Source organism: Dermacentor albipictus, chromosome 4 (assembly GCF_038994185.2).
Source record: "Dermacentor albipictus isolate Rhodes 1998 colony chromosome 4, USDA_Dalb.pri_finalv2, whole genome shotgun sequence".
Taxonomy (NCBI): Eukaryota; Metazoa; Arthropoda; class Arachnida; order Ixodida; family Ixodidae; genus Dermacentor; species Dermacentor albipictus.
The window spans coordinates 124201356-124221475 of record NC_091824.1 but is presented as its reverse complement, the minus strand read 5'-3'; the positions used below and the strand labels follow the sequence as shown (position 1 = coordinate 124221475).

The following is a 20120-nucleotide window of genomic DNA, read 5'->3' as shown; positions in this document are numbered from 1 at the left end:
TATCCTGAGTTTTTGCGTTGCATACGAACGTGAAGCTAAACTGCAGAATCTCTTTGGAGGAAGCTAAAGTCCTTAGATATTTTTTCGCATTTTTTGAAATCTAGGGACTACTACGGACTTTAGAGCAAGCATAGAGTTTCTCACTATATTGCCTCCGTTTGGTTATTTTCCACCTGCTTAAAGTCAAGTTTTCCTCCATTGTAAACTCTATGCATGGGTCTGACAGCGTCCAGCGTTTCCACACGCACTGCAGCGCACTGCATAACGTGTCTATCCAACACCTCCTAGTTGGTCAATGTAGGTCTATCATAGAGAATGGGTCTATCTGGTTGGCTGCACTGGCGATTGCACTGCCCCATGTGGCGTTCACCTTCTTTGATCTCTCCTTCATATGTTAGCTGGTGTTTCGCTCACTTGTCCCTTTTAAAGTCTGTCATAAGGAGCAAGAGAAAAATGTCACCATGGTGGATGTGGCGCACGCATTCAGCGAAGATATCAATGCAGCACAACAGCCGCTCCAAAGTGGTGGAGACGCCGATGTCTCCGCTGACATTCAGCTAGAAGACGTGAAGCCTTGTCCTGAAACAAGGCCGAGCAAAAATGTGTTGCGTAAAGCAAAAAAGCGTGAGTTTATCTTCTCCAATGTATGGAAGTGGGCGGTAGGCATTTAATAGATTCGCGTTTTAACAACAAGGAAAAACATGAGGACGGAAGCACCGCCTTAGAGAAGGAATGACCGAAGTATAGTGCTGTATTCAGGAGATGTGTCGGAATTCTAGCGTTCACTTACACGATCTGGTCACGCCTGTGGAGGCCGCCTTTTATAATTTATAGCATGAGAAACTTCACTATGACAACAAGTTGGTTGCACTTGCACCCTTTCTAATCAGCTGATCTGCGCCACTGAATCCACTGTCGGCTCGCCCGACGTTTAATACTTTCTTGTCTTTCGTCTTTGAAGTACACTATCACTGTCCTAAGCGAAACTAATTGTAATGACAATTTCAGCTCGCGCAAAAGCTACTTACGAGCTCAGCACGTGCTCGCTTGCGTCTTTTTGCCCAAGCTGTCGCTTGGATATTTTGACCGAAATTGGTTCTTATTTCGCCAAATCTCTGCTACTGGAAGTCGGTCTGCTGTACATCAAAAGAACCGTAGGAATATTGCGCCGCCTGTGACGACGTCATAGTTTCTCATTTATAATGAAAACGGTTATTACGCCACAGGAGAGCATATGAACTCTGGCGACTAGAAAGATCTATACATGCAGAGCTCAAATTATTATTATTCGCACATAGTATGCATTATTTTTATGCTTGGCCGGGTCATTGCAGTGTGCGAGTGCAGGGGTTGCTTTTGGCACTGCACAGCATACAGCTATACAAAGCATCTCACTTTCAATTTTGCAGAATTGTTGCGGATCATCTGCTTAGATCGTTTTTCAAGGACCTCGCCAATAGGCGCACATGAAGCTAAGCAATAGAGAAATGAATGGAACATAAAATTTCGTGACTAAATCATGCTTATTAAAAGAAGAAAAATTGTATGTCCTGCATTAATATCGTCTGTGTCATGTTTGTGTCAGTTGAAAACATTTGGTTCTCATCATGAAATGAAATGCTACAACTCGTAGCAGACTACATAGTGTAGTAGTTTCACATGCATTTCAGGGAAAAGTCAAGCCAGTGTCATGTACACTCTATCATTTAGTAGCGAGCATTTCTGAAATTAGTTCACTGTGGAACACATTTGCCACTCGAAGGCCATATGCAGAAACAAAAGTGCATACAAGAGGGAATTATTACCAAGCAGGGCTTCCAGTGTTGTCGATGTTTCTCTTGTCTTTTTGTTTGTTTCTGTGTGCATCTTCCCAGTAGGAAATAGGTCTTTCAGCAAATTACATCAAGACCAAAAGTTATTTTTCATTCTCCCTAGGACAAGCTTTGAAATTTCTGGGCATTATGATATTGATAGAAATAAGTTTTATAATAATGATAATTATTAACTCTTGTGAATTGTGGCACGTATAGTAAGGAGCAGAGTCCATGCCACAAGGCCTATATTGCCACAAGCAAACATAATGAAAATGAAAATATGAAACTACTCAACATTAGAACACAAGTGTCATCAAGTGACAGATAAGTTTAGGATTAGTGAGAATTGCTAAGTGCAACACATTTCAAGGTGAACAAGGCAACATACTGCCTTCTGGCAAATTAACTTGGCATTCATGTCTGACCTTTAGCTCATGCTATACTTGTAGGGCTGGTAGAGAGCACCATATGCTAACTACACTGATTAGAAGTGTGGCATAATGGCATTCTAAATTGATGAATAAAGAAAGGCTGAAGACACCTGCATCCTTTTTCTAGAAAAAGAAAATCAATAGTCTCAAGAAATTTCTACAGATGATTAGTTCCCATAAATAATTCTTTTACACTACTTGGGCTTTATATCGATGTGCCTTCGGTTGTAGCTGAGATTCTATATAGTTGAGATTAAGAGAAAGGAATGGAGCAGGCCATTTAGTGCAAACAAATAGTGGGGTTTAACGTCCCGAAACGGCACAGTGGGTTATGGAGGACACCGTGGTGGAACGAACTGGATTGGTTTTGACCACTTGGGGCTCTTAACGTACACCCAAATCCTAATACATTAGCCTATTTTCGTGCATTTCGCTTGCATCCAATGCATGTGCTGTTGCCAACAGTCAAACCGACAACATCGGGCTTAGCAGCAAAATGCCATGTCCACTGAGAGCGAAATAACAGAATGAGTGCCAAGGGTAGGGAAATGCAGTCTAAGACAGCTGGGGGCTAGGTAAAGTGAGGGAATCGGGAAATTTGTCACCGTAAGATGGGCTCAGCTGATGCAATACGCGAGTAATGGAAGATCACTGTGATAGGCCTTCATCCTGCAGTAGACATCAGATTTACTTGAAAATAGGTTGAATATGCTGAATAGGTCAACCCCTATATATTGAACTCACCAAGAAATAAAACACTCTAGTTAAACTTTAATTTGAATATAGGCCTACCCATATCTTACTGAAAAACTAAGAATTTTGAACATGGCACACCTTTATTTACCGTAAGCTCGGCTATTAAATCTCGCTAGTTGATGCCACAAGCTGCATCCTCATCGAAAATGCCAGAGAATTCAGATGCTTTGCAGGCACCTTCAGCACACTAAACAATGTTGTCATTGGTGCCGTCGAGTGCATTAGATATGAAGCATTCTTAAAGCAAGTCTGAATAATCCCCAGGTGGGTACAACAGAGGAACTCCGTTAGCTCAGTACTTTTGCTAGTTCACAAATATAGGTTGATATTCTTTGGTCGCAAACATAGGCTGATAACTCATTTTAGGTAACATTGTCAAAATGAGAAAGTTCAGGCTATATTTGAATAAATACTGTAAATTAGGCTGATGGCTGATGATGATGATCCATGCATCTCTGCTGGGGTACAGTTATTTCAGAAAAAGATTAGCTCAAGCACTGATTACCAGTGCAGAAAAATTTTGCTGCAGTTCACAAACAAGCTGGCAGCAAGATTGCTGGACTGTTTTCACTTTTCAGTATTAATGGGGTACAAGCACAGGAAATCGCTTACGCTAAGACCCAGAAAACTCAGATGCACAGTCCCACACAGCACAGTGATGTTGATGAAATGGCAGCATTTTAAGTGCATGCCTTAAGGACAACTTTCAACCATGCTACATAGTGGGAAAGGCCCCAAACACTGTTGCTGTCTGCATGCTCGTGAGTAGCAGCTCCTCACAAGAAAACTTTTACAGCTCTGGCTATTATTCGCTTGTGTTAATCTTCTTTCTGGGTGACTGTACATGTACATAGGATAAAGCCAGCTTTGTTTTAAAGTAAAGGAACTCCTTGCAGGGTCACTGTGGTCATACCTGCATGGGGAGGTGCGACGTGGCTACCAGCTGGAGGAGCAGCGTTACGAAAAACGTCGAGCGAAGTTCTATGCCTTCTTCCGTATCCCTCGAGAGCTGGAACGCTTCGTGGGTTACGGATTCCTTCAGTGTGCGGATGCCTTCCTGTCGGTGCTGACACTGCTGCCTGTGCGCTTTGCACTGGCGGCAGGCCTGCTTGGGGCGCGGCTGGTGGGTCGTCGACGCCTGCGGCCAGCTGAGTCATGCGACCTGCTCAAGGGCCTTGTGCTACTGGGCACCTGGCTGTTGGCTGCCCAGGTGGATACATCCATGCTGTACCACATCGTCAAGAGCCAGTCTGTCATCAAGCTGTACATCTTTTTCAACATGCTTGAGGCATGTGTTATAAATTTATTTTGCTCATCCTCACATATCTAGAGCTGCGCCCATCCTCTGCCATGCAAAGAGCCAGTACATTAACAAGTACAAGATGCATTTATATAAAAGTAAGCGCCTAAAAAGCGCTTAAGCAAGAGTTACTACAGAAGATTACTGTTCACTTCCTTTACAGGAGGATGCACTTTGTCCTTCTGTACAGTTATGTTTCTGTTACTGTTCTGTGTGTTGCGCTCTCGTTTTAACCTGCTTTAAGAAGTAAAATGAGCCAACTAGCCAGATTCATTGCTTTGCTGGCTTTGGTTGCATGTTGCTTCTTAATGCCTAGTTCTCACCTAATGGTCAGCTGTTGAAGGATCTCCTTTGTTTCTCAGTTGTACTTTCTTTATTTCATTGGAAAAACAAGGACACTTGACAATGCAATATCAAACTATGAGTTGTGTATTTTACTCAACATTCCCAAAGCATGTGTGTACCAGAAGGTTCTTCGCGTAGTGATTTATAGAAAGAAATGTGGTTCTAGTAGGCTACCAATGCCAGTGGCATTAGTGTGAAGTAAATACTTATCTGCATGACCACCACAGTGCAGCTCTATATTCAGGGCTGTCAGCCAAGCTGTAAAGAAGAGAGTGTCTTTCTACAGCTTCTCAATCACACCAATAGAAGTCGACAAAATCTGCCTTGTACCTCTATTTATTCACATTATGACTGAATGGAGCAGATTCTTTGTCCATTAACGCAGCTGGCCCTATGCATTCTTCTTTCTGCATTCTCCATGGACGTGCACTGCTGTGCTGTTTCTATTTCAGCATAAGCCATACACGCACATCAACAGATCCCTTGTGGCTGTGGTGCTGTCATGATTTTCTGCGACTGTTATGAAAACTGCAAGCCAATACGATAATGCAAAAGTCCTTATATATATAGCTGCTCTCTGCTGCAAGTCATGTACATGTAATTGAATTCAATGACCACTGACCTTCCTTACTGCTGTCACCACTGTTAGGTTGCCTCTTCAGTTTGTGGGGACTGGTTCACTCAGCAAACAGTTTTTAGTCATTCACTGCCTGCCTGTCTGTACAGGGTATGTCCAGAAAGTTATGCAATTATTTTTTTTCCAGTGCTGCTATTAGACAGACATACCACGATCGGATTGGTTGGGTTAGGTTGGGACTCTGAGCTTTTCATCATTGCTTAGCACAGTCTGCTCCGAGCTGTGGGAGCGTCAGGATCACTGTTTCCATAAGCCTCCTGATAGTGCTCTGTCACAACATGCGATGGCATCTGCACGCGAACAACGGTATGCACGCAATCAAATTCTGTGCTAAACTCGATAAGAGTCTTGCCGATACTAACCAAATGATTCAGCAAGCCTACAGGACTTCTGCTTTGTCATATTCTCAAGTTTCAAGGTGGTCGAAGGCAGTTAAAGGGGGCCAAAAGGACGTGGATGACGAATCCCGCTCTGGACAGCCATCAACGACCAAAAGTGAGGAAAATGTGTCTCGTGTTCGTGATCTTTTGAACACAGACCGTCGAATGAGTGTGCAAATGATAGCACAGACTCTCAATATTCCATCATCCATTCCACGTCATAAGCGACAGTTTGAACTTGTGGAAAGTGTGCGCCAAGCTGGTCCCCAAAACTGTTGACCAACGACCACAAGAACAACCGAGTGGTGATCGTGAGCGAACTTTTGGAACACATGCAAATTGAACCTTATTTTTTGGACAGTGTCATTACCGGCGACAAAACATGGGTATTTGAGTATGATACTGAGACGAAGCGCCAAAGTTTCGAATGGCACACCTCAGAGTCCCCTTGCTCCAAGAAGGCAAGAATGAGCAAGTCGAAAGTGAAAACAATGCTGTCTTTTTCGACGCCAAGGATGTGGTTCACAAAGCATTCCTACCCCAAAGGCAGACAGTCAACGCTGCCTACTACATGCATGTGCTCGAGAGATTGAGAAAAAGGGTCCTCCGAGCGTGAAACGATATCGCCGACACCTGGCAGTTGCACCATGACAACGGTCCCAGCCACACATCTCTGCGCGTACGGGAGTTCCTGGCCGAGCACAACTTGGTGAATATGCCCCAGCCCCCCTATAGTCCTGGTCTGGCTCCGGCGGACTTTTTTCTCTTTTCGAGAATCAAGAGCGCTCTGGAAGGAGTCCATTTTCAGGCCATCAAAGCAATCCAAACTGCCATGACAAAGGCTGTAAAGGAGGTTCCCGTCGCCGCCTTCCAGGACGCGTACAGTCTATGGCAGAGTCACTGGCAAAATGTGCAGATGGCAGAGGAGACTACTTCAAAGAATTCTATACGTTTGTAACGATATCTTGAATACACATTTTTCTACGGATAAAATTGCATTACTTTCCAGGCACACCCTGTATTCCATCAGTGTCATGTAACAGTGTGTGTTTGAAACTCTTTTAACTCTGTTCTCGTGAGTTACCTAACAGCAACTACCCACCATATTGGCCCAGTGGCTATGGCATTGTGCTGTGCACAAGGTTTCGAGTTTGATTCCCAGCCGCTAAGGCCACATTCTGGCAGGGGCAAGATGCAAAAATGCTCATGCTACATGTCTGCTGACATGACATTCTCAATCCATCTTTTCTTTTTTTTTTCTTGCGTTGCATCAAGTTTCAAACCCCCTAAACCTTACAATATATCTTTGAAAGTGCCAGAGCTCCCTAAATATTTTACTATGATACTCATTTCTAAGAACCAGTTCTGGTTTTGAGGCCAAGGAAGTGGATCCATCTTGACCTCACGAATCACTGGCTCACTCACTCCATTCCTGTAATTACTTGGCATCGATTCTGGCAGCGAGTGCAGCCAGAATCGATGCACGCAGCTACTGGTATCTTGTTTATTTTTTTATAAGTGATGTCATTTTACCTGGCCTTATTGACACACGGCATAAACAAATTCTGCTTTCTTTCACGATGTCACAATATCAACGATGCCAGGCCCTGCATTTTGATACAACTTTAGCATCAAATTAAAATATCTTACAAGTGTTTACCAGCCTTTATACATGCCAAGTGTGGTCTTTCTACATGTTAGAAGCATGGGGTAGAGCTTATATAACTTCGTAAAAATGTGTCAGTACTTTTCTAAAGCACCCTGCGTACCCAAATTTAACTGGAGCTACACACTAGGCATCTCTCATAGCCTGTTGTGTTGATTTGGGGCTTTAAACCTTACTTTTTTTCCTGACTGTGACCATTTTTGCAGGTGGCAGACAAGCTGTTTTCATCCTTTGGCCAGGACATCCTGGATGCCCTGCTGTGGACAGCCACAGAACCCGAGCCACGGCGGGCACGACGGCGCCTGGGGCTGTTGGCACATTTGGCCCTTGCCCTGGCCTATGTTTGTATCCTTTTAGGGGTGAAATCATTCTCCGTGTTTGACTTATCTACAACAAAATAATCGGTAGAAGTAATGGCAAAGTCAGAGCAATTGCTTAGTTACTCTGGTATGCAGAGGCTGCATTCAAATACCAGCAGAATGCAAAAGCGTGCATGTGTTTAGATTTAGGTACGAATAAGAAACCCACAGTTAATGTGGTCCAACTTAACTAGATGGATGCTCACAGTACACTGCTTAATTTGGGAGGCTGCTATACTAGTGTGGGATTTTACTAGAGCACAAATCTCGGGGTCATCACTTTGCATGTGTCTAGATCTGTGTCCTTTCATGGTCAGAATCACAGTGTGGGCTGTATTCTGCACAAATGTAAACTAACTAGTGCAACTAACAGCACAACTTGGGAACCCTTGGCGAGTGCTAGTGGAATACTACTTACATTAAATTGTTATGCTAACAATGTCTATTGTCTATTTTTTACTTGTGAAATACCACTCGTAGCCTTCCCCTACTCAGGACGTATAATATCTGTAAATAAAGAAATAAATAAGCTAGCACACATACTGAAGTGAGCTTCTGCAGGAGTTGAAGTGTTCATTATGGTGTACTTTTCTTTCACCGTAATGCAGTTTACAGTTGACAAAAGAGAAAAAAGAAGAACAATTTTCAGATTTCTAATAACTGCCATAAAAATTGTTAAACAGAATGCTCCTGTTGTCCTGCAACTCTTGCTTGTAAGCGAGTACATAACCAATGTTTAAAGGTATATGGCACTCTATTGGCAGGCATTTTGTCTAGTGGAGCTATATATATTTTTTAAATATTATGTTTACAATACTCAATTCTCTGATCAAACATGATAATTCCTTGACTGGACATCACAGTACTCCACTGCCTGCTAGTGATGCTTCAGGCAACCACCCTGAGTGTCGCAATTAACTCACAGAACAAGGCCCTGCTGACCATCATGATGTCCAACAACGTATGTCACCACCACCACCACATGTTGAACCTCACTGTAACAGAGTCGCATTTGAAATGAGACTACCTTCATTATATGTGATATTCGGGTTAAGCATGCACACTGATATGCGATTAGGTCTGTGTGAAAGAAACGCAAGTGTGTGTCACCAACAGACCAGCAGAGGGCGAGGGCTTTCCTTGTAAATTTTAATGGCCCGGTGATGATTGTCGACACTGTCGGTTGCAATAGTCCGTACTTCTTCACCAAGTCGCACACTTTTTTGTCTTTGTAGACCATCACAATGCTGCGCTTTGTTTCCTCATTTCCAAATCTATGGCAGTGCGCTTTCTTTTCATTGACAATGTCGTGCATTGCTGATGATCAGCATGCAGATCAGCCATCTTCCATTTTAGTGGCGAGTCAAACGAGGCAGACAAACCACGTAGCCAGGAACGACTTCAGTGCCACCAAGACAGGCATGAGTGATTTAATCCATTGGCAGAACTGCAAAGAATGAGGGGCCAGTGTACAGCCTGGGAGCATCGCTTTCAGCACACTTGGCACGGTCCATTCATGTTTTGGAGGGTGGCACGGTTTAGAGCTATGGGCATAGCCCATTTGTGTTCGGAGAGATGGAAGGGCAATGGGAGAAAGGCACATGAACCTGGTGATGCCGAGAAGGCTGGAAAACAGATTCTACTGTACAAGCGTGCAGCGGCCGTTGGCGCATCAGGCAAGGGTGCAGCAGCTCAAATTTCTCTTTCTTTTCAATGATTTCACATTGCATTACCTTTCGGCACGGCCACCCAGCAGCCAGACTTCATTGTTATAACCAATAATGGGGCAGCGGGGCACTGTAGTAAGTGGGTTTTTTCACCATAGAAAACATATAAAAGTTGATGATGCAGCAGCTTCTCATTGTTATAACCTATATATTGTTAAAACCGGTATCACTATATATGGGTTTGACTATATCATCTGCTGCAGCAAGAAGAAATGTGGTTCGCAACATTCTAAATTTATCACGGCGTAAGATAATGAACTTGTGTCAGGACTTTTGAAAATTCGCATCAGGCGTGATCATATCACCGAGATTCTACTGTATGTGACACATAAAAAGGCTGAATTACCAACAAGCTTAGCATCACCATTTATGCACAACTGTGCAGCTGGTGTAATCACGCTGTATCAGCGTGTTGGCTTGCTAGTTGGGGACCAACCATGCCGAGCAACTGGCCAAATTGCATTTACAGGTCCAGAATGTGCCATTTCAAGCTGCTAGTGCTAAGCACTTGATATTTTTGTAACCAAAATAGAGCATTTTTAGCTATTGGGTGAACAAATATTCTCTTCACTGTAACCTGTATTGTCTCAGATCTTGCATTTTTAGTTTCGTTATTGCAGTAGGATACTCAGTGGAAGTAAAGCACAGCCTACCAAATCTTAGATTTTCTTCATTATATTTAATGACCCATCATATCAATGTTTGTTATATATTGAGCTCCGGCTGCTACAAAAACAGTTGCTGGAGTGCCTTGGACAGCTGATGATGTGAGAGCTGTGGTTTGCATGTTCCAATTGCAGTTTGTGGAGCTCAAGGGCATGGTGTTCAAGAAGTTTGCCAAGAACAACCTGTTCCAGATGGCGTGCAGTGATGTGCGTGAGCGGTTTCACTACGTGGTGCTCCTGCTGGTGGTTATTGTGCAGACCATGCGGGAGTACAGCTGGCGGCAGGGTGAGTATAATGGCAGCATGGAACGTGTGGAGTGGGGACTCCCAAACCTGAGACCATCATCCCCGCAGAGCAGCTCTGGAGCCTGCTGGCCGACTGCCTGCTGGTGCTGCTCGCTGAGGTTCTGGTGGACTGGGTCAAGCATGCCTTTGTCACCCGCTTCAATGCGATCTCCTGGCAGGTGGGTACAAGTTAAAGGGCCCCTCACCAGTCTTCATGGCAGTTGTTACATGCCCTCTAAAAAGCAGTGTACCGCAATGACTTTTCAAATTGGTTCATTAATGGCGGAGACAGAATTATTTGAAGTGTTGTGAAACCAAGCTTTTAAGTGGTGAGCTTCACTGCCGAGGTAAACACTCTCTCCACTTGCCCTGTCTAGTCTCCACAAGTGAAATTCCTTCCTTGCATTCTCCCATAGCAGAACCGGAGGTTTGCATCACGTGTACGTCGCAGGCCTCGCCTCTCCTTCCCTTTTTTTTCCCCCACTCTTGCATTTTTTTTGCACGGCACACTTCCAGTAACTTTGCTTGCAAATCTGTTGTTTGTCTCTGTGTCTCGCATGCAAATCTGTTGCATTTGTCTGTCGAAATGACAGCTTTTTCCGCACGCCCCTTCGTAACATTACACTGTACTCATGCAAAAATAAACATCATTGTCACTTGTCATTGTCATACAATTTTGCACGCTGTGCGCGAGAGCCCCTGACTAGTGGTATGATAAGTCAGTGCCACATGGGTGCCAAATCATACGCATGCGGGTCAACGAACAGGATTGCATGCTGGAACCCGGTAGAAAATGGCAAATAGATTCGTTTGCTGCGCGCATGACTGCACAATGTAGAAACAAGCAGGCAAAACAAAAGTACATGCCTCTTGCTACAGCACAGAGTAAAACAAAGGCTCTCAGACAGTCAGTTTGTAGGTTTTATTATTTCTCAAAACTTTAAATCAGCTAGTGAAGCAGCAGATCAAACAAATAACTGCTGTAGCCTTGAATAATTTACAAAGTCACCTGTCACAGTGAGTGACATTTCAGCAATGCAAATTAAGTAGGCGAGCTTGTGCGTCTGATCTTGACTTTCTGACTAAGAGCGGTGGCTCTTGAGAAGAAAGGCACATGATGTTTGGTTTGAAATTTCAGCTGTTTTTTCAGTGCGCAGCAGTGTAATACTTTGCAGACACGATCGTCAACGTGTATAAATCAAAGAGCACGATCGCTCGCTGGAACCCGGCAGAAAATGCCAAATAGATTCATTTCCTGCATCTTCGACTGCACAATGTGAAAACAAGCAGAAGGAAGAGAATTAGTCATTGCACTTGTCTGTTTAAAATGGCCAAACCTGGTGAATGGCCCTTTAGAAGGGCATTAAAGAGGAACACTAAATCAGTTTAGACAGATAAACTAACCTTTCAAAACTATTTTCGTTAGTTTCACGGTAAGAAGTTGATTACAGTCAGTGCACACTGACTGAAAGAGAAAATAAAAGTAAAGATTGCATTTTTTTTTTTTCTTACAAGAACCCCAGCACTGCTTGTCAGTGTGACGTAGCGGATTTTAAGGTATTTTTCCTATTTAGGCCATTGGTGGCACAGTAAATGTGCCTGAAACTTGCCAAGTTCGATCTGTGGCCCCTTTAGAATAGAGTGTAGTTCATCATACCAATACCCTGAAAAATTCTAGCAGACACTAAATATCTATGACAGAACAATGAGCTGGTGTGGGAAGCTTCAAGGCGGTGTCACCAGTTGTCTTTTGTTCTTGCATCTTTTCTTGCTTATCAGTCATTCTCTCGGAGTAACAGTGACATTTTTTTATCTTGCGGAAGAGTGAATTACAAGTACATACAAACTTATTTGTCTCTTTAGTGTTCCTTTAATGCTTCGTAAAATGTTTAACTTGGGGAAAATATGGAACTACGAAGTGTTATGGCAGTGGTGCTTGGCTTGCTTAGTTTGCAGCTTTATCTGCAGTGTGGTTAGGCTTGCATAGATGGTGCGCCAAAAAAGCATGCTTCCCGAAAAGGGAGCGTGCTGGCAAACGTCATTGCTCAGTGAAACCATTCTGCTTTTATTTTCAGGGTGTCTACCAACCGGGAAAACCGGGAAAACCGGGAATTTGAACAGTCTGGAAAAACTCAGGGAAAACTCATTGAATTTGTGCTTCTATCAGGGAAAATTAGCTGTAACTTTATTGAAAGGGAACGAAAGTCGTGTTAATGCTGGCTCCAGTAACAGAGGAATCGCAACGAATCGTCATTGAGGCCGTGTCATCGGCATTATTGCCAGAGTAGTTAACGACCGATTTTCTAGACGCCCGATTTTTCGGACATGCCCGATAATTTGCACGGTTTTGCGGCACCACCACGTACTCCATATAGTCAATGTATATTGCCCTGACTGCAGGTCTGAAATGGCATTAATCAAAGCAGCCACCGCCGCTATTTTGATTATCTCGCCGCCTCGAACCGGCACTTTCGCAGGCAGATCCGCTGGCAGCCGTAACCACGACCGCGGCAACGTTAGGCCTAGCTGCTTCTATGTTCGCTGTTAAGCTTCTTGCCGTGCGGTGCCGTGTTTTTCATTGAAAGAATTCGCCGCTATCACCAATGGCACTGGGTCCGCCTTTGTAATCCTCGCGACTGGCTTTGAAGCTCGCAGAGCACCGCGTGTTGCGTAATGCCAGTCTCCGAAAGTTAGCTTCGCCTCAGTACACTAATGTTAGGCGGTGAAGCATAACAAGCGCGGGAAGGGGGCAATTGTCACGTGACACAGTATGTATTCCTTAATTACACATGCGTGCACCCCGTCTCCTGTCACAGTACAAGACCTGGTATGCCTAATGAGCGTACTGGCAAGCCTTCAGAGCTTTTTCAGACGTGCCTGTGGTAATTTTAGCCCTTAAAGGCAGTTAAAGACATGCATTAATTTTTTTCAGACTGCCCGTTTTTTTTTTTTCAATTTTTTTGCGGCCCCTCGGAAGTCCGAAAAATGAAATGTTGACTGTACAACTGAGCAAGGGGATGCTTCAGATGATCCATGTGGTGAAAGCGTGGTAGTAGGAGGATGAGAACAGAAAGGACCGACGCACTGAGGAATTAACGGGAAAGGAAGGGTGCCGCCGCCTTTTTGAAGGAGCTTGAGCTAAACAAAACTAAGTGTTGGCTGACGCTGAGACACAGGTGTCCCTCATCCAAACCAAAATAAATTGTTTAAGCTGTGAAACCCAACACTGAGATGTTGTGTACGGGCTGAGAGTATGTCAGGACAGTTGAGGTTGACTTCCCAGCTGCTGAGAGAGAACCTTAGTTGTGACAAAGTTCAGGTCCTCATACAGATGAGCTTGCTATCAGTTGATAGAAATAGCTGATATTAAAAAATATTTACTTATGTATGCATCTCCTTTTCATTCATATTTGAAAATGTTCGACTCAATTTGGAATGGGCTTTACCATTTATTTCGCTGTGCATTTTACTAACACCTTCCTTCTGTTTTCTTTTTAAATAAAATAGATATTACTCCTTACCATTCAAACTGGATTAAGTCATTGTTTTGTTTCAGCATGCTTACTAGAGAGTGACAGCATCGGGCAACATGGTGTCAGCTTGTCTTGACATAAAACAAAGTTCTGGCTCATTCAGGGAATTTCGCAAAGGTGCTCAGGGAAAACCTGGAAAACTCAGGGAATTTGGAAATGTCAACTTGGTAGACACCCTGATTTTGGACAAGGAGTTATTATTGTTTAACAAAGTGCTTGGTAATATGATACAATTCAGTATTTATTCCATTGTCAACAAAGTTATAGAACATCCTAAAGAACTTCTAAAAAATTGCAGTTTAGCTTGCTATGACAAAACTTTCAGGCTTCTTAATCCTCATTCTGATCAGTGAAAGGTATTCAAAGAAACCTGAAAACATAGAAATGAACCCTGCATGCTGATTGCTTGGTCTTTGGATGTTCTGAAACAGTTGTGTCAGCATTCACACCTAATCTTCAGCAGAGCCTAGCTTCAGCTAAGCCAAGTTTTCCTTCAATAATCACGAAGAATTTTGACGGCAACACATAATCATTCCATGCATAATATCTTTGTAAAGGCATGTCATATGAAGGGGAGAATATTAGAGCAGTCACTGATGCGAGCTATAGTCGCCAGCCAATAATTTGGACCCCACGGGGACTGCCAAAATGTCCAAATAGTCAGTAGCCTGAAATATCCGATCTGCCAGAAAATAAGTCACTTTATTTCACAGATGGCCACAAAAAAACCTTGTCAACATGTTTCTCACATTAATACGCTTGCTTGTGACCTAGTCAATCTTTATTCCAACCATTGTCATGCTGTCGCTACAGATAGCCAACTAGGTGACCGTCAGTGCACGCACCAAGTCTCCTTCCCTCACAACTTAAACAGAAGTGAACGGCATTCTGCTAGCCAAATTATGTAAATTCCCTTCACAACAGCAATTTTCCAGCACTTTCCTCGCCTTATCACTGCCCTTGTCGGTGCAAGCATCGAAGGTGGAGTTGGCTGTTCGACGATTCTGAAAGTCAAGAATTCATAATATCAATCAGGAATAGCCTGAAACCATCGCACTATTTTACATCATCATCATCATCATCATCCTGGCTACGCCCACCGCAGGGCAAAAGCCTCTCCCATACTTCTCCAACTACCCCGGTTATGTGCTAATTGTGGCCATGTTGTCCCTGCAAACTTCTTAATTTCATCCGTCCACCGAACTTTCTGCTGCCCCCTGCTACGCTTCCATTCTCTTGGAATCTAGTCCGTAACCCTTAATGACCACTGGTTATCTTCCCTCCTCATTACATGCCCTGCCCATGCTCACTCCTTTTTCTTCATTTCAACTAGGATGTCATTAACTCGCGTTTGTTCCTTCACTCAATCTGCTCTCTTCTTATCCCTTAATGTTACACCCATCATTCTTCTTTCCATAGCTTGTTGCGTCGTCCTCAATTTAAGTAGAACCCTCTTCGTAAGCCTCCAGGTTTCTGCCCCGTAGGTGAGCACTGGTAAGACACAGCTGTTATACACTTTTCTCTTGAGGGATAATGGCAACCTGCTGTTCATGATCTGAGAATGCCTGCCAAATGCACCCCAGTCCACTCTTATTCTTCTGATTATTTCAGTCTCATGATCCGGATCCGCGGTCACTATCTGCCCTAAGTAGATGTATTCTTTTACCACTTTCAGTGCATCGCTAACTATTGTAAACTGCTGTTCTCTTCTGAGACTGTCAAACATTACTTTAGTTTTCTGCACATTAACTTTTAGACCCGCCCTTTTGTTTTGCCTGTCCAGGTCAGGGAGCATGCATTGCAATTGGTCCCCTGAGTTACTAAGCAAGGCAATATCATCAGTGAATCGCTAGTTACTAAGGTATTCTCTATTAACTCTTATCCCCAATTCTTCCCAATCCAGGTCTCTGAACACCTCCTGTAAACACGCTGTGAATAGCATTGGAGAGATCGTATCTCCCTGCGTGACGCCCTTCTTTATTGGAATTTTGTTGCTTTCTTTATGGAGGACTACGGTGGCTGTGGACCCGCTATAGATATCTTTCAGTATTTTTACATACGGCTCGTCTACATCCTGATTCCGTAATGCCTCCATGACCGCTGAGGTTTCGACTGAATCAAACGCTGTCTCGTAAGGCAAGATAGCGGTTCTAAAATTTTTAAGCTCATTTTTCTCAACTTGCACTTTTTGGCCGAACAAAACCTTTAGGAAAACTGTAATTTCCAAACTTCTTCGCCAAAAGCTGCTTACAAGGTGATTTCTAGACTCAAGTTCTGTCAGGAACAAGGTAAGGTACTTTTTAGATCCATAAATATTTTCCAACACAATAAATTATCAGATGTCTGACATATAATGACAACAAAAGAAATGAACTTCGTTCTTAGAGTGATGACATTTTTACAGAAGTGACATTTTTAAAAATATGCGACTTGCCTTATCCTGCACTGTGAACCATCTAGAAGGTATCTAATCACAAACAATTAGTACATATGCTTATTATTTTTGAAATGATAGTTTTCCTAAGTTGGACACACTTGATTGCTCAATATGACACCTCTAAGCTCTCCTCTCTTTGGGCTAGAGTGCTGAAATTTAGAACATATTTTAATGACAAGAAGATTAACCATCCCTAAAATGTTTATCAAAATAAGTGCAGCAGTTCAAAAGTTTATTATTCAGCCCCGCATGCCCCCTTAAGTCATTAGGGCATATATTAAATCGCATTATGTACATTTTTGAGCATGTCCGAATTATTGGTCATCACCTGTATATCGGTGCATTTGGGAACTAAGGCTAATTTTGTATCGCATTTTTTTGTATTCAGATATGAAAAAAAGCTCTTATTTTATATTTGATGCTTTGAATTACTGCTGGAATCATAAAAAAACGTGTTTAGATGGTACCATTTTCTTTCATTGCAGGCCCAAATAAGAAAGTGGTTGCAGGTTCCAAATATCTAAGATATGGGTGCTCATTCGTAGCTAGCCCAGAACAAAGACCACATAACACACTTTATGTGTCATTGCCACATTGGTACATTGGTATGACATGCCAAAGCTGATTTCTTTCAATGCTTCCCACTAAGCAGAACAGAGGACTCATTCTAACATTAATACAAAATGGACAAGTTGTCTTGGGTACTTGTATTCAGAATTGCTAGTGGAGTAGTGTACGGACAAGCCATACTCATCCTTAGCAGGTCTTGCTTGAAATTTTCTGCATGAGTAACGATTATTCTCAGCAGTAGAAAGGTTAAAACTGTCTTGTCATTCTTCTACAGCAGGATTGTGATTGGTCACTCTTGGCTGCTTATGCACGCAGGTCTACCGAGAATATCTGACCAGCCTGGCCTATGACCTGGCCAGTAGCAAGCTTCACACGGTAAGCCAATCTTGTAGTTATGTGGCCTCAGAGGAAGGGCTTAGCAAAAGGCTTTTCGCAGGCAACCTCAGACCACGGGGATCTGGTGTCACGCCGCCTTGGTTTTACACCATTGCCCTTGGCAGCCCTGGTGTTGCGGGTGATGGCATGTCCACCTTGCTCTGTGCGACTAGCTCTTCTCACCTACCTGTGGTTAGTCGCATCTTCCACATCCCAATGTCTTTTGAGGCCTGCTCCAAACCACTCCGTAATTGTATGATCAACATTTGCAGCAGTGCTTCTCAAGGGAGAATATTATGTCCAGGAACCTTTGTGGCACAACATTTTATTGCCCTGCTTTACTGTTGTTTTTAAGAGGAGGTTTTAGACAGTTTTAGTTTAGTGTACGCAACTATAGCGTACGCTATACGCTATAACATAGCGTACGCTAAGCAGCGCACATTTTCTACAACTTTAGTTGGCCGGTGATATCTTCGAATCTCAGAGGCCATATGCCGTTGTTTCGGTTATTTCGCGCCTGTAGCGATAGGTGGCGCTGACATCTCGAATGTTTTTTTCATTAGGCTTCGACTCGTTCGAAACGAGAAGCGGTCTCGAAAACACCACGAGGTTATCCATAATACTGTCGTCGAAGTGGCCTGAGACTAAGCGAAAGCCGTTTACACAGTCATCTGCTACGAACGAAGTGCATTTTACAAAAGCAACGCCAAATTCAATTCGAAGCGGGCAGCCGGGACCGCCGCCATGTTTCCCGCAAACTCCGCAAACCCCGCAAAAACGCTAACGCTAACTCGTTTGCGTTGCGTACGCCCGCTATACCCGCTATTTCATTTAGCGTTCAGCGCATGCGCAGTGACGACCCGCTATTTTTTAGCGTACGCTATACTAAAACTGTCTTTTATTTCATGAGCTCTTCTTTAAATAGTACATGGGAATGGTCAGTTTTCTCAGCAACCACTGCACCAATTTTGGAGATATCTGTTGCAGGCTAAAATCTACTAACTATAGAGAATAGACTTTTAATTTAAGCTATCAATTTCTTAACAAAAATTCTTGATTGCAAAGTTTTAAAAAAAAAATGTCCGGCAGTTATGGTACTCCCTAATGCGAAATTTGAGCGCAGCTGTATGCGTGTTTTCCTTTAACAACATATTGAGGTAAGAAATTTGAAACTGAAATCACTGCACTGACTGGCATTGGGCTCGTGCCATCAGCACTTTCGCAGAGGGAAGAGCAGTATGGGAATGCTGGCATGATGAGCGGAATCGGAGCCAGCTGTGGAAGATGACAGTGAGCGCATGAGCATTGGCACAAGTGTGTTGGCACAGTTAGGCCAAGGGATGCCGAAGCTCAACCCATGAATGAGTGCCTAAGAGCCATGCTCTAAGAAATACTGAGCAATCAAGCTTACAGCTCTCTAATTCAGCATAAGAAAGTGGTATTATTCTGTAAACTGCACCTATTGAAACTTATAAAGCAGACCAGATTGATACGCATAAACCACGAATTTGTAAGTAGGACGCTTGAGAGATCCTCGTAAGCATTGCAACAATTTCATGTGAACTGTGAAGTTATATATCACATTTGTCCACTTTAGATGCTCGAACAGACACTGTTCACAGAACTGCTATACTATCTGTTGTGGTGCAGAGTTGTCGGTTTCTAAAATTTGTGCTTTAGTTTATACTTTTCTAAAGCTTACATACTTTCATCTACTTTCGTAAAAAAGATTGTGGCCCTAAATAAAAATTCGGCATTGCATGGCCAACAGAACTGAAACTTTTATCTTAAAAGTGTAACAAATCTAATTCAAATCAGTTCAGAATTTGTCTTAGAGTACTCGTGCATCTTAGATATACTTTCATATGGAAATCTGAGTTGGCCTTAAAGTAAGGCTTCCTCCTAAAGCATACATTCCCATATGTAAGACAACTGCATTTTCACATATTTTTGCCTCACTCATATTAGTGAATAGTAGAGTGAGCAGTTGAGCACTCAACATTTTTCATTCTCATGCTAACTTGACCATGTTATGCCAGATCGCCATTTGCAAGTAACGCACGATATCATAGTCTGTGCAGCATCAAGGTGCTGCTGAACCTGGTGATCCTGAGCCGTGCCTGCAGCATTGTCGAGCAGCATCGGCAGTTATTACAGGAAGACTCTCCATTGAAACAACCACGAAGGCCCAAGTCTCCAGAATAAACATCCATAGTCACACACTGAGTAGAACATGTTTGCATCATCACCAGTGCCATGGCAATTTCTAGTTGGTATTCAAAGTACTCATTATTACACCTTCTGGAGATTACATCCCACGTAAACAGTCTGTGAATAGTCGTGTGTAGTTTTAGTGGGGCTTTCTTTTACAGTGACTCCTATGAAGCAGTGACAGCTATTAAGAATGCTGTAAAGATTAGTAGGTCCTGGGTTTTGTAGTGATGCCTTTTATGCAAAGCATATTACGAGAGCTCAACCCAGCTCCTCAGGCGCGGCGGTGTCGCCTTCAATACCACGTGACACCGTGACGTCACGACAGAGGAGAAACGGGGCTCCAACTCGCGCCGTCGCTCGCGGCGTTGCGGCGGTATATAAGCAGCTGCGCTTGCCTCTGCTAGACACTCACGAGGTGAGATCCCTCCTGGAAACAGAGCTGCTCGTTGGAATGAGAAGCGAAGGTTGCGGCGTGCTACAGAGACTGTTTCTAGGTGGCTTTGCTACGGCGCAGCGACTACGCGCCCCGCATCGGACGCGGTGAGCATCGAGCAACGCAGCGTTCGGCGCGACAACGAAATGTGCGCCTGAGCAAGCGCCGCACGCCTGAGCCGACGCCGACGACA

At 43.5% G+C, this 20120-nt stretch overlaps 1 protein-coding gene across 1 annotated transcript; it reads left to right on the top strand.

The window, feature by feature from the left end:
- The first annotated feature begins 429 nt into the window (after positions 1-429).
- LOC135899553 (protein TAPT1 homolog) lies at positions 430-19502 on the top strand. Its single transcript, XM_065428849.2, has 9 exons — positions 430-624; positions 3898-4289; positions 7536-7674; positions 8552-8649; positions 10216-10366; positions 10435-10544; positions 17221-17280; positions 17342-17472; positions 19353-19502. The coding sequence occupies exons 1-9, from the start codon at positions 462-464 to the stop codon at positions 19483-19485; spliced, it is 1377 nt and encodes a 458-aa protein (XP_065284921.1). The 5' UTR covers positions 430-461; the 3' UTR covers positions 19486-19502.
- Positions 19503-20120: the final 618 nt, after the last annotated feature.

Coding starts and splice junctions, on each gene's coding strand:
- LOC135899553 (XM_065428849.2), top strand. CDS start 462: ATGGTGGATGTGGCGCACGCATTCAGCGAAGATATCAATGCAGCACAA. Junction 10,545..17,220: donor TCAATGCGATCTCCTGGCAG/GTGGGTACAAGT, acceptor TTATGCACGCAG/GTCTACCGAGAATATCTGAC. Junction 17,473..19,352: donor GCTCTTCTCACCTACCTGTG/GTTAGTCGCATC, acceptor ACGATATCATAG/TCTGTGCAGCATCAAGGTGC.